The 14424-nt window shown below is 43.1% G+C and overlaps 1 protein-coding gene across 1 annotated transcript; it reads left to right on the forward strand.

The window, feature by feature from the left end:
- Window positions 1–12595: 12595 nt before the first annotated feature.
- On the forward strand, window positions 12596–13708 carry foxe1 (forkhead box E1). Its single transcript, XM_068028935.1, has one exon. The coding sequence runs from the start codon at window positions 12596–12598 to the stop codon at window positions 13706–13708; it is 1113 nt and encodes a 370-aa protein (XP_067885036.1).
- Window positions 13709–14424: the final 716 nt, after the last annotated feature.

Genomic DNA, 14424 nt, shown 5'->3' on the forward strand with positions numbered 1-14424 from the left:
GAATGCAGAGTACTGGGCTAATGGGAAGATTCTTGGTAGTGTAGATGAACAGAGAGATCTTGGTGTCCAGGTGCATAAATCCCTGAAGGTTGCTACCCAGGTTAATAGGGCTGTTAAGAAGGCATATGGTGTGTTAGCTTTTATTAGTAGGGGGATCGAGTTTCGGAGCCACGAGGTCATGCTGCAGCTGTACTAAACTCTGGTGAGACCGCACCTGGAGTATTGCGTGCAGTTCTGGTCACCGCATTATAGGAAGGATGTGGAAGCTATGGAAAGGGTGCAGAGGAGATTTACTAGGATGTTGCCTGGTATGGAGGGAAGGTCTTACGAGGAAAGGCTGAGGGACTTGAGGTTGTTTTCGTTGGAGAGAAGGAGGAGGAGAGGTGACTTAATAGAGACATATAAGATAATCAGAGGGTTAGATAGGGTGGATAGTGAGAGTCTTTTTCCTCGGATGGTGATGGCAAACACGAGGGGACATAGCTTTAAGTTGAGGGGTGATAGATATAGGACAGATGTCAGAGGTAGTTTCTTTACTCAGAGAGTAGTAGGGGCGTGGAACGCCCTGCCTGCAACAGTAGTAGACTTGCCAACTTTAAGGGCATTTAAGTGGTCATTGGATAGACATATGGATGAAAATGGAATAGTGTAGGTCAGATGGTTTCACAGGTCGGCGCAACATCGAGGGCCGAAGGGCCTGTACTGCGCTGTAATGTTCTAATTCTAATTCTAAAAATCGCAACTTCATAGGACACTGGGACACAGCAGAGTAAATATGTCACAGCAAAGCAGAAAGTGCTGGGGTAACTCAGCAGGTCAGGCAGCATCTGTGGACAGAGAAGCAGAGTTAACTTTCAGGTCTGTGAACTTGGTCAAGTTAACTCTAATTCTCTCTCCACAGATGCTGTCTGACCTGTGGAGATTCTGCAGCACTTTCTGCTTTGCTGCCAGATTGACAGTAGCCCCACTCTTCAGTAGTCAGGTAAGTATTCGTTGACAGCTGTCAAGAAGCAGGTGCTGGGGCGCTTAAAATAGGGCTCAGCACCTGCTGCACAGCTGTCAAAAACTCTCTCACTGCACTGAATGTCCCACCTCTCCCCACGTAATATGCTGGGGGGGGGGGGGGTGGGGAGGAACGGTGCGCGGCCTCTATGGAAATGAGCCCCCATGATTAATATCATGGAGGCTCGGCAGCAGCCAGTAAATGCGGGCATGCCATTGAGTTCATGCCAAAGGACGTCGACGCGGAGCGCGGCACGCCAATAAAATTCAGCCCAGGGTGCTTCGTGTGCCATTGCTCCTTCACAACCACAAGCAAACACAGAGCGTACTCTGTTAATGGAGGGACGGTACACAGTACCTCGCTTCATGCCAGCAGAGCTTTCCCTCCAGTAATCCCAGACCCCCTCCCTTTATGAATGCAGAGTGAGACCCCTGTGTATCCCCCCCTTTCCAGTATGCAGAGTGGGACCCCTGTAATGATCCCCTCCCTCCTCCTGTTAAGAATGCAGAGTGAGACCCCTGAAAAGGAACTTACCTTCTGCTGGGAAACCTTATGCCTCTGTGGACGGGATCATGAACGGGATGGCACGTGACGGCTGCCCGTTCAGCAAAAAATCTGCAAGTGTCAGTGGAGAGGCGGTGGGCTGCATAATCAGCAAAGGTAAAGTACCATTTACCATATGCTAATTGTGGTGCTGCCAAAGCGCAGTGGTGGGGGCGGGGCTGCACCAAGGTCCCCCCGCCGCCGATAATTTGCGTTGGGCCCTTCTCGACATCGCGGGTTGAGGCGGGCCTCTCTCCGCAGAATTTTACTGGGCCCCGCGACGTTGAGGGGCCGGTAAAATTCAGCCCAGGGTTTCGACTTTGGGTTCAAACAGTGACACGGGGCAAATTGCGCCCAAAATTGCACATTATGAGAAGTGCTTTAAGTTTCCACTCAAATTCATATTATTGAACACAAAATCAGTCATGAGCAAGCGCAATCAGGCAGCGTTTAGAATAGTTGTTTTTAAATTTGCTTTTAAAAATATTCCTTGATATATTTAAGAGTGATAGCTTGGTGTGGTTTGATCATACAGCTGAAAATTGGTTTATCACAAAAAATATGCATTTTTAATCACAATGTCGATCCATCGCCTGAGTAACCTAATTTTAAATTTTAAACATGACTTTAAAAACTATACAGGAAGTTATTAGTTATATTGATATACCATAGTCAGTTTCCTAGTAAGTTTAAAACATATAGTTAAAAGCTTTGACGACATACCTATCAGTGTTCGCGCACTGCTAAAAAAAAGTTTAACTTTCAGCCCCTTCTCGAGGGACTGTTCTTCTTTCTTTTGGGCCTCCTTATCTCGAGAGACAATGGATACGCGCCTGGAGGTGGTCAGTGGTTTGTGAAGCAGCGCCTGGAGTGGCTATAAAGGCCAATTCTGGAGTGACAGGCTCTTCCACAGGTGCTGCAGAGAAATTTGTTTGTTGGGGCTGTTGCACAGTTGGCTCTCCCCTTGCGCCTCTGTCTTTTTTCCTGCCAACTACTAAGTCTCTTCGACTCGCCACAATTTAGCCCTGTCTTTATGGCTGCCCGCCAGCTCTGGCGAATGCTGGCAACTGACTCCCACGACTTGTGATCAATGTCACACGATTTCATGTTGCGTTTGCAGACGTCTTTATAACGGAGACATGGACGGCCGGTGGGTCTGATACCAGTGGCGAGCTCGCTGTACAATGTGTCTTTGGGGATCCTGCCATCTTCCATGCGGCTCACATGGCCAAGCCATCTCAAGCGCCGCTGACTCAGTAGTGTGTATAAGCTGGGGGTGTTGGCCGCTTCAAGGACTTCTGTGTTGGAGATATAGTCCTGCCACCTGATGCCAAGTATTCTCCGGAGGCAGCGAAGATGGAATGAATTGAGACGTCGCTCTTGGCTGGCATACGTTGTCCAGGCCTCGCTGCCGTAGAGCAAGGTACTGAGGACACAGGCCTGATACACTCGGACTTTTGTGTTCCGTGTCAGTGCGCCATTTTCCCACACTCTCTTGGCCAGTCTGGACATAGCAGTGGAAGCCTTACCCATGCGCTTGTTGATTTCTGCATCTAGAGACAGGTTACTGGTGATAGTTGAGCCTAGGTAGGTGAACTCTTGAACCACTTCCAGAGCGTGGTCGCCAATATTGATGGATGGAGCATTTCTGACATCCTGCCCCATGATGTTCGTTTTCTTGAGGCTGATGGTTAGGCCAAATTCATTGCAGGCAGACGCAAACCTGTCGATGAGACTCTGCAGGCATTCTTCAGTGTGAGATGTTAAAGCAGCATCGTCAGCAAAGAGGAGTTCTCTGATGAGGACTTTCCGTACTTTGGTCTTCGCTCTTAGACGGGCAAGGTTGAACAACCTGCCCCCTGATCTTGTGTGGAGGAAAATTCCTTCTTCAGAGGATTTGAACGCATGTGAAAGCAGCAGGGAGAAGAAAATCCCAAAAAGTGTGGGTGCGAGAACACAGCCCTGTTTCACACCACTCAGGATAGGAAAGGGCTCTGATGAGGAGCCACCATGTTGAATTGTGCCTTTCATATTGTCATGGAATGAGGTGATGATACTTAGTAGCTTTGGTGGACATCCGATCTTTTCTAGTAGTCTGAAGGGACCACGTCTGCTGACGAGGTCAAAGGCTTTGGTGAGATCAATGAAAGCAATGTAGAGGGGCATCTGTTGTTCACGGCATTTCTCCTGTATCTGACGAAGGGAGAACAGCATGTCAATAGTCGATCTCTCTGCACGAAAGCCACACTGTGCCTCAGGGTAGACGCGCTCGGCCAGCTTCTGGAGCCTGTTCAGAGCGACTCGAGCAAAGACTTTCCCCACTATGCTGAGCAGGGAGATTCCACGGTAGTTGTTGCAGTCACCGCGGTCACCTTTGTTTTTATAGAGGGTGATGATATTGGCATCGCGCATGTCCTGGGGTACTGCTCCCTCGTCCCAGCACAGTCACAGCAGTTCATGTAGTGCTGAGAGTATAGCAGGCTTGGCACTCTTGATTATTTCAGGGGTAATGCTGTCCTTCCCAGGGGCTTTTCCGCTGGCTAGGGAATCAATGGCATCACTGAGTTCCGATTTGGTTGGCTGTATGTCCAGCTCATCCATGACTGGTAGAGGCTGGGCTGCATTGAGGGCGGTCTCAGTGACAGCATTCTCCCTGGAGTACAGTTCTAGGTAGTGCTCAACCCAGCGGTCCATCTGTTTGCGTTGGTCAGTGATTATGTCCCCCGATTTAGATTTGAGGGGGGTGATCTTCTTGATGGTTGGCCCAAGAGCTCTCTTCATGCCATCATACATTCCTCTGATGTTTCCGGTGTCTGAGGCCAGCTGAATATGACTGCATAGGTGTTGCCAGTAGTCGTTTGCGCAACGCCTAGCTGTTCTTTGTGCAGTACTTCTGGCTGCTTTAAGTGCTGCGGATGTTAAATCGCTGGGGGCTTTCTTGTAGTTCAAAAGTGCAATGCGCTTAGCGGCTATGACAGGTTCCAGCTCTTCATTATGAGATTGAAACCAGTCTGCATTTCTCTTCGCACTTTTGCCGTAGGTGGTCAAAGCTGACTCATAGATGGCGTCTCTGATGTGGGCCCACTTGGTCTCAGCATCCCCTGTGGGAGTGTTTTGAAGGGCTGTTACAAGTGAATTTAGAAATTTTTGTAACAGCTGTGGGTGAGAAATTCTGCTCGTGTTGATGCGCGGGTGGCCCTTCTGCTTGGAATGATGCAACTTCTTTGGTCTGAGTCTAACCTTGCTGCACACCAGGGAGTGGTCGGTGTCGCAGTCCGCACTGTGGAAGCTGCGTGTGATTTGAACACTGTTTAAGGCGGCTCGCCTTAAGGGACTGTAAATGGGCGCAATTAGCAGAAACTTGCTTATGACGGGGGACTTGGCCGGTTTGATGGATGGAGCCAGCTTCTAGCAGTATGTTTTTCACACTAGCAAAAAAAAATCTCGATTTGTGCTGAGCGTAATTTGTGCTTAAAATTCCGCAGGTTTTTTTTTTGCGATGGTTTCGCTGATTTCGAACAAATTGTGCTGAAAACACCAGCGCAACCAAGCAGAAATTGCGGGCTAAGTGGTACAGTATGCACAATTGGGTTCCCGTTACAAAGTGGAATCCGGTCCAACCGACACCCTCACTGAAAGTAATGGGAGAGTCACACAAGGAGGTTTCTCTCTACAGACAGGTAATATCAGTTTCAAAACATCTATAAAACACATGCTTAACTGACACATAAAAATGTCATGTTGGGTTTACTTTGTGAAGTTCCATCCCTAATAATTATGTAGATTTATGGTTCTGCCAACTCAAATATAATGGTTGGGTTTGATTTAATATGTGAAATGTCATTACCATCAAGCACTGTCAGTGGAAACAGTTATAACCAGCGAACATGTAATTACGTTATGACATATAGATACATTTTGGCAGCTATCCTGTCGTTAAATAACTAAGGAGTGAATAATAGCTGGGAGTAATTATAAGGCATTAACCTAATGGTATGGTTGAGATCAGGTTCAGATCTTAAACCACGAAAGTGCACCACAAGCTGATTTTGATCATTATCTGAGTTTCCACTATTAGATTGAAGGAGTGTAAATAGTTCCCTGTGGTTTGGTATTGCTGCTAATATAGATTGTTTCGGTTTTAAGGGGGAAATCTGCCTAGGACTGAGATATTGTTCCTATATCATGGGAGGGTGCTCCTAAAATTTTTCATACACTTCCGGACAAGATATAAGAAATAGTCTCCCCTCTGATAGTCAATCACTCTTCCCCTCTTGCAACCATCTTTGTCTATTTTATTAATACTACTTCAGTGCTGCTCTGAACTTCCCTCTCTTGTTTCCTTTCAGAAGCAAAGAAGCCATTTTACGTAAAATAAAAGCAAAATACTGCAGATGCTGGAAATCTGAAATAAAAATAAAAAGTGCTGGAAATACTCAGCAGGTCTGGCAGCATCTGTGGGGAGAGAAGCAGAGTTAACGTTTCAGGTCAGGGACCCTTCATCAGAACTGACAAATGTTCGAAATATAAAAGGTTTTAAGCAAGTAAAGTGGGGGTGGGGCAAGAGAAATCAAAAAAGGTGTTGACAGGATAAGGTCACAGAGAATAACTGACCAGAAGGTCATGGAACAAAGGCAAACGGTATGTTAATGGTGTGGTGAAAGACAAAGCGTTAGTACAGAGAGGGTGTTAATTGACAGTAAAATGAACAGCCCTGGTCCCAAACACAAACATGAAAAAATCAGTGGGTAGGCACGGTAAAAACAAACGAAACAAACGAAAATAAAATAAACAAATAAAAAATAGAAAAAGAACTAAAAATAAAAAGGGGGGCCCATTTTACATGCTCCCCATCCTCCCTACTGTTCTATTGTGTTGAAATGAGTCTTCAAATTTAATTCTTCTTTCCCAGAATCTCAAAACTGTGAAACCCTGTCTTCCCTGCCTCCTCCAGTCTTCAGTTTGCTCTTCAGTGCCAAATTGTTTCTGGCCCCTCCACCTGTTTGTGACAAATGAAATGTTGGTGTTATAGAGACCATAGAGTCATTGCGGCAAAGAAGGAGGCCATTCAGCCCATCGAAGTCCATATCGGCCATGTTTAATGATTAAATATCTTTGCGCAACACTTTCATATATTTCCATTTAAAAGAGAACGCAAAATCAAAAGAAATGACATTTTCGGAAGAACAATATTATTTCAATTTGAAGGAAGGTCCTGAATTTCAAATACTTTATTTAAGCAGTTTTTTTAAAGCAAGGCTTTTTAGTTACACTTAAGTACTATTGCACATATATTTGGGAAAGAAGGAATGATCTAAATTGGGGTTGGGTGTAATGTTATTATGTCACTCCCTGAAGACAAACAGGATCTTTTGGAAGTGTGGGACCGAACCAATAATTAAAGTAATGTAAAAGAAGGGTTTGCTGTTTGATGTCTTGGTCACACTACCAAACTTACTTAAATACCACAACCAACTGAAGGACAAAAGGTTCACTCTTTAGAGTATTCTGAACCACGACAGACAACAATATTTAGAGAAAAGGGCACAAAGACACCAAAATGTAACAGTCTTTCCGATGTGCCATGAGGAAGATAAAGATATGTTAAGATTGCCGAATTTGTTTTCAGATGTTAGTCTAAGGGTGTGCACATTTGAAAGCTGAAAATGGGAAGTTAATTTACCAAAGAGTTAAAGAATTAAATGGAACTTCATTGTTGAAAATTATTCTGAGTCTCATATATTGATTGTATAATTAAGGTGGTTAAATGCTTATACAAAAGCAAAATACTGCGGATGCTGGAAATTTGAAGTAAAAGGAGAAAATGCTAGAGATACTCAGCAGGTCAGACGGCAGGGTAAGGTCAGAATTGACGAAAGGTCATCGACCTGAAATGTTTCTCTTTTCACAGATACTGCCTGACTGGCTGAGTATTATTCCCTGTTTTTGTGTCTTTAATGCTTGACCGGTTAAATTCGTTTTATGATTTGAATTCGGATTAGAGGTTTCTGAAGAAGTTTTTTGTAATTAAACTAAAGGCAGGGTTTTTGTGATAATCATGCTAATTTGCACTTATTTTCAGTTAAATATTTGGCTGAATTACAGCCACGAAACCGAATGAAATATGAGGATTATGAAAGTTAGCTCAAACATTCTTCATACAAATACATCCCGGAAGAGCGTTATATGAATAAACATTCCAACTGTTGAATAAGCAAGAAACGTTTTTTCTTTAATCGAAATTGTTTTAGCGAAAGATGTGTCACATCCTAAATGGAAACAGCAATGAAATAGGCTTCAACGTTTAATTGTAATTTTAATTATTAAATATTGCTTTGGAAAGACTGCATTGTTTAAAAGGAAAATTAAAGACAATCTTGTTCAAAAGATTCTGATGGATAATTATAGTAATCAATTTTCCGTTCTAATTTAATGCTGATAAGCGATGGTTTAAAATCTTAAAATCTTTACACTGCAAGTTCAGCGTTGGTGCAAAACGATTTCTACTTCATCTGGGTACCCCAGAAAGGAAGGGCTAGGGTAACGCTAGGTTGAGTATGACACTGAAATATTAATCAAGCGCAAAAACAGGTCTGCAAGTTACCCTTTGGATCGTGGACGGCTAGAAAACCCACTAGACCATCATTTAAATGTTAAGAGAGCAGAGATTGACCCATCCCCGCTCTAAATATTTATATTTCAAACTTTTGGGAAACTGCACAGAGATCTCGCCTCTTTCATGAACAGACCAGTTAAAGTCTGACCTGGCAGGAGGTGGCCATCTCTTGCCGGACCTGTTCAAGAGGAGATCCTCTCACCCACCCCTTCTGTCCTGTATACAGGGCTGGCTAAACCCGAACTGCAGTCGCACACTGGGAGTTGCAGTGAATGCCCCAGAGAGTCCCCAAATCGATTCAATGCTTAATTGAATCGGTTCTGGTGCAAAGACGTCTAGACATTCATTGCTGGTTTCATCTAAATTCTGTTAATTGAATTATCTGTTAAAGTTCGTGATGTTTCCGATGTTTAATGTGAGGGCAGCGAATTCCACATTGATACGTAAAACCTCTACAGGCAACTTATGGCCTTTGTCCTTGCCGGTAATCACTGTATTTGACTGAACGATTTGAACTGGCAGATAAACTTTTTTTCAAATAAGATAATTCGTTGTATAATGCGTTGATTTTATCTGTGTGAGTTTTAAAGCAAACACCTGAGCTGATTCGGGATGGTCATGTTTATTTTCAACCTGATGAAAGTTTAAATTAAAATATGTCCAGGGGATCTGATTTATATGGATTTATAGTGCGAGCTACAACTCCTAACTAAATTCAGACATATCTTCACATGTGGAAATAAAATGCCGAGATGGAATGCAAACGCAAATACTAGACATGTCTATAAGCGAAAGGCGGATAAATAGTTTGTGTCGAGCTGTTAACGCGACTCCTGTGAATCCAGGTCGATTATAACAATGCTAACCAACTTGAAATGATCCACTTCAATGTGCAATGAGTGAAAACAGTCCAAAGAAAATGCTTGAAGTTGTTCTACTTGCTCAAAACTTTTATGGATTTGAATAACGGTTCAGTCCAGGTTCTTCTTCTTCTTCTTTGGCCTCCTTGTCTCGGGAGACAATGGGTAAGCGCCTGGAGGTGGTCAGTGGTTTGTGGTCAGTGGTTTATAGCCTGAAGTGGCTATAAAGGCCAATACTAGAGTGACAGACTCTTCCACAGGTGCTGCAGGTAAAATTGGTTGTGAGGGCTGTTTCACAGTTGGCTCTCCCCTTGCACTTCTGTCTTTTTTCCCGCCAACTGCTAAGTCTCTTCGACTCGCCACACTTTAGCCCCGCCTTTATGGTTAATCACAGAAATATCTGATGTTGGGGCTCTTACAGAAAGTCTTATTTTGGCCGGTAATCTTACTTCCAAATAAAACCTTTTACATCAAACTTTAACGACAATTAAAAACGAATCAATTCTAAAATATTAACAACGGGAATAATCAAACGAACTGAAAATACAGAACAGGTAGTAGGCATTAGCACTTGGGCTTTACAGAACCCGTAAAAAGCTGGTTCTGTTATTATAGATTTTTGTTATTTTATTATTACAAGTGTTTTAACATGTTTAATTTTAATATTAGCTGCTATGACCAGGTTTGATTTCTCTATTTAATATAGCCGCAATGGTAACAGAAAGCGCTTATTGTGAATTTTAATTCACAAAAAATACAGAAAAATATCGAATACACAATCTGTACTAAATTAATTGTTTGGCTACATAAATTCCACAAAGTGTAGAACGTTTTGTGGTTTTAAAGTTTTGATGAAATGATGCAGGAAAATAATAAATGTTTAATGAAATATAACCGTACTTTAAAAAATATTAGTTTAAATGATAACCATTGGCTTGCTGTCTGAGGTTTATTCACATTGTCGAGAAATTCTGCTGCAACTTAAAACGATATTTCCAGCTCAGATAGCAATTTTAAATTATATATTCAGAAATAAATTGTTTCTTTGTGGTTGTCGATGAAATTTGTCATTCGTTAAAAGCTTGATCTTCCCCCTCATTTTCTTCCTTGGCGGAGCCGCTCTATCTCTGCAATCTTGGAGCTCCGTATGTTTTCCAGATCTCTAGCTCTAGATTTCCATCCCTCTCCGCGCTACGGGCGGCAGAACCTTGATTCTCCATAAACCCATGATCTCTCCACTCATTTCCCTTCCTTCAACTATATATAAAAAACCTTCTTCAATCTTACCTTTACTACCAAGCCATGGGATCACCCTTTCTAACCTAACATTTCATATCCTTATCTACATCTATCGTAAAGCGCCTCGGCACGTTTTCTTTTAATTTAAAACAGTGGATTATATGAATGCAAATTTTCATTATTGCTGTTATTGAATGAAGTAAAACAAGTGCTACATGTTTTAAAGTGAGGCGTGTTGCTGAGTTAATACGTGTGTGTGTGTGTGTGTGTTCCCTTTATATATATATATATAATATTTTAGCAATGCGTAGCGTGGATTCCCAGTCATTCGATGTCTTATGAAAGTTTTGACCTACCTGGAATTATGGAGCAGTTGGTTGAGTGGTCGATAATCGCAACCTGCGTTTACAAAAAATCTAAAGATTAAATTATGATCAGAATCATTTTCTGTCTGCTCCAGAAAGGTGTGTTCCCTGCATTGTATTGGATAAACTAGTAGTCAGGATTAAGTGTATTTGCAGAGAAGACTGGTAAAACCAGGTACAAGAGAGAGGGGATGGGGGTGGGGGTGAATGTGCTCGCGTGTGCATCACCTGCCAAAGCACGGCTTTAGAGTGACTAGGCAGACCCGCGTTACTGCAGAGAAATATTCCAATTCTTCTCTCTTCACTTCACTGAGTCAATCGGGATATTTCTAGAGCTTAGTGAAATCAACCTGGAGCTTAATTTGAAAAGGGTGAACATCTGTTTTCGTTATTGTCCAAAGGCGATTTGTTCCTGATCCTCTTCCCCAGGTCGATACTCAGATATATTGATGGGTAAGCTCCTTAATTCGGAGTCGCTTAGCCGTTTATTGCTGACTTTCTCACCTCCTATTCTGATGCACAGAACGGATGAGTTTGGAATGGTTCTGACAAGTTCCATATTTCCTGGTGATCTCAGTGAGACACTAAACAAATGTTCATACTGGGGTCTTGTATAAACTTTCCAGCTATAACATCAATAAAATAGTGCCTTTGATTAGCGACTTTTTTAATAGTTTGTTTGATTTAGTATCCATTCATCCGACTGATTATTATGAAATAATTAGGAAAATCAGCCTCGTTTAAATGTTATAATAATCTCCCTCACTGATGCAGGATTCCTGGGAATGAATGACAGCATCTTGCGGTTCACTTTTGATGGATGAGCATCGAACTGGTTATTTTACCAATTTCAGTAAAAGTCACAACTTGTTAATGGTGAAATTATAGCTACATTTATTCACGATCAATATCACCTTGCCGCGCGGAAGTGTGGAAAATACAAACGTTTTATTTGAAATGAAAATAGAACAGGCGAGGAACAAAGAGCACCCAGAAAGGGCGAGGGGAGATTAACATTCCCAGTGCAGAATCCTGATCGCATCTTATTTAACTCAACCCTTTCAAAAATAAACAAATCGAAACGGGCATTTGTAATCTTAACGTTTGCAGTAACCGGGATATCTTCTAAATATTGAGAGCTACTCTTAAGCTCGCCGAGGTTTAAAAGTTGCACATTTGGTCAAATAATATTCTGCATGGAATGATTTATCCATGGGAATATTTCACCTGTATAATCTAGAATTGTGATTATTAGGTGATGTGATTCTTTACAAGGGGAGTTTTGTTCAATGGTTTAAACCAGAGTGTGTTCAAATCGAATGGCGACATGGTCCCTTTTTACCTGAAGCCCTTATTTTTAAAAGCACTTACAATCAGTCTGACATAAATTCGAAATTAACCCGAAACTCTTGTAGGAGCGGTAAGTATCAGTTTTCATTCCGGAAATATCATTGAATCATACAGTACAGATCGAGTCCATTCGGCCGCCTTGCCTAGGTTGGATCTTTGTTGGAAGCTATCCAATCAGTCCCATTCCCCTGTAAATGTTTTCCTTTATATGTAGGGGAATTCCGTACCTTTTTAAAAGGATACTAAATGCATTATTTGGACAGAAGGCACAGAACAACTTAGACCACATTGCAAACGCAACCAGTCAGAAGCACATGCTAATTATAAACTCCGATGGGGCAATTGGAGATTCATTCTGGTGTAGGATTGGTTTTAAATACTCTGAGCTCTGAACTCCACATCAGGTTCCTTGACTCGGGCTATGGTAATGGGTGTGCTTATTTAAATGACGAGCAGTGGGAGTGATTTGTGCTTCGAATTAAGACTTCAGATCGCACACGTCGCCAGTACAGCAGTACCTGAATGCGAAGGAGGGAAGGTGTTTTGAGGTAAATTATTGACGCTGCTGCCCGCGGGAGAGGGCTGGGTTCTTCCCGTCCTGTTTCAATGTGAATTAGGAATGACCGCCCAGAGTCAGCAGTCGCCCTCCGAAGCCTCTTGTGTGGTCAGTAGGAACCAGCTGATGGTGAAAGTGGAGAAGGAGACACCCGCTTTCACTGCGAACACCTCGCCCTGCCATGCGGAGCTTCCCCGGGGAAGGAGGCGCAAGCGGCCGATCCAACGCGGCAAACCTCCCTACAGCTACATCGCACTCATCGCCATGGCCATCGCCAACTCCCTGGATAGAAAGCTCACCTTGGGCGGCATCTACAGGTTCATCACAGAACGCTTCCCTTTCTACCGGGAGAACCCCAAGAAATGGCAGAACTCTATCCGGCATAACCTCACCCTTAATGACTGTTTCATTAAGATCCCCCGGGAACCAGGGCGCCCGGGCAAGGGCAACTACTGGACCCTGGATCCAGCCGCTGATGACATGTTTGAGAGTGGAAGCTTCTTGAGAAGGAGAAAGAGGTTCAAGAGGGCGGATATTACCACCTACTCTACCTACATGCACGAACCCAGCGTCTTCAGCCCAGTGCAAGTAAACATACCTCACACAAGACCCATGTATGGCAATATAACCGTCAGTTCCAACTATACTCAACAGCTTCCTCCCAATCCCCCTCTCCATTACTCGCCATCACCCTCCGCCTTCAGCAATAGCCAGTCAAGGATGTTTAGCTTCAGCAACCTGATAGAGCAGCACGGTGGGCCGGCTTCAGGGACAGACTTGACCCAGCACCCGCCTGGCACTTTTCCTTCAGATCTGAGTTCTGGTTATACCAACTTTGGAGGCACCGCTTATCAGACTCAAGCCTGCAGCGGAGCACTGTACTCTCGGCCTGCTAACGCCGTGCCCTATACCTACACGGGGCCCAGTCCACGACTCCCCATGAACCAATCGACTTACTGTTTAGCCAACGTTCAAATGTATGGCGCCTCCAGCCGCTTGCCCATCCCTACCTCTCCCGTAAGTAATGAGTCAATGGAGCCCCTTGGAAGAATATCTCCTCGCCAGCTCCCACCTCTACTACAGTATGGCAGCAGCGGGCAGACCAACAGTACAAGCACACACATTAGACACGCATCTTACTGTGGAAATATGGAAGGGATTGTCTATTCCACTTAAAGAAAAAGCCTGCAAATCCATCCTAGTGAGCCCCGACATAAACAGTTAAGATGAACCTAGATGCATCGGCGTTACAGTGAAATCAATTTTGCATCATTTTCTCATTCCTTGTGCCAAATGTCTGCATATTATACGTTGATATAAATGTGAACATTGCAGCGCAGCTTAAAATATTTGTAATATTTTGTGTACTTACGTGTACAGTTCTTACATTTTAAGCTTTTTTTTTCTAAAGAAAGCTATTTAGCAGTATTGTCTCTGCATTGATTCTGAGGATGGTGCGTTTTCTGCTTTTTCTCCTCACCAAATTTCCACGTTTCTTAAACTCGCTTTAAGATTTGAGTGCTGGCCCACTGCCCGTGTACATTTATTATCGTCATTGATTTTCAACCATGAGACGTCCAATGGTTTCTACAAACAATATCTGACCAACTTGCACAAATTCATCCTCTATAGATGGTCAGAACGATCAGGGAAAAAAACCGATTTAAAACATTGATAAAGCAGGATTTGCGGTGTCGCCAAATCATCTTCAACTAACGAAAACACCAATTGAAAGTGTCGGTGTTATTATGCAGCTAAATTTTGGGAAATTCTACACAAAGATTGGAAAATAAATCTCAACATTTTCATACAACCAGATTATATTTCAGTTCTTCTGAATGATGCACATTTTTCAACACTGTAGATCGATTAAAAATGATTAGAGCTTTTCT

This window comes from Heterodontus francisci, chromosome 4, assembly GCF_036365525.1.
Source record: "Heterodontus francisci isolate sHetFra1 chromosome 4, sHetFra1.hap1, whole genome shotgun sequence".
NCBI lineage: Eukaryota > Metazoa > Chordata > Chondrichthyes > Heterodontiformes > Heterodontidae > Heterodontus > Heterodontus francisci.

Bases quoted from the DNA above. Each gene is read 5' to 3' on its own strand.
- foxe1 (XM_068028935.1), top strand. From the start codon at position 12,596: ATGACCGCCCAGAGTCAGCAGTCGCCCTCCGAAGCCTCTTGTGTGGTC.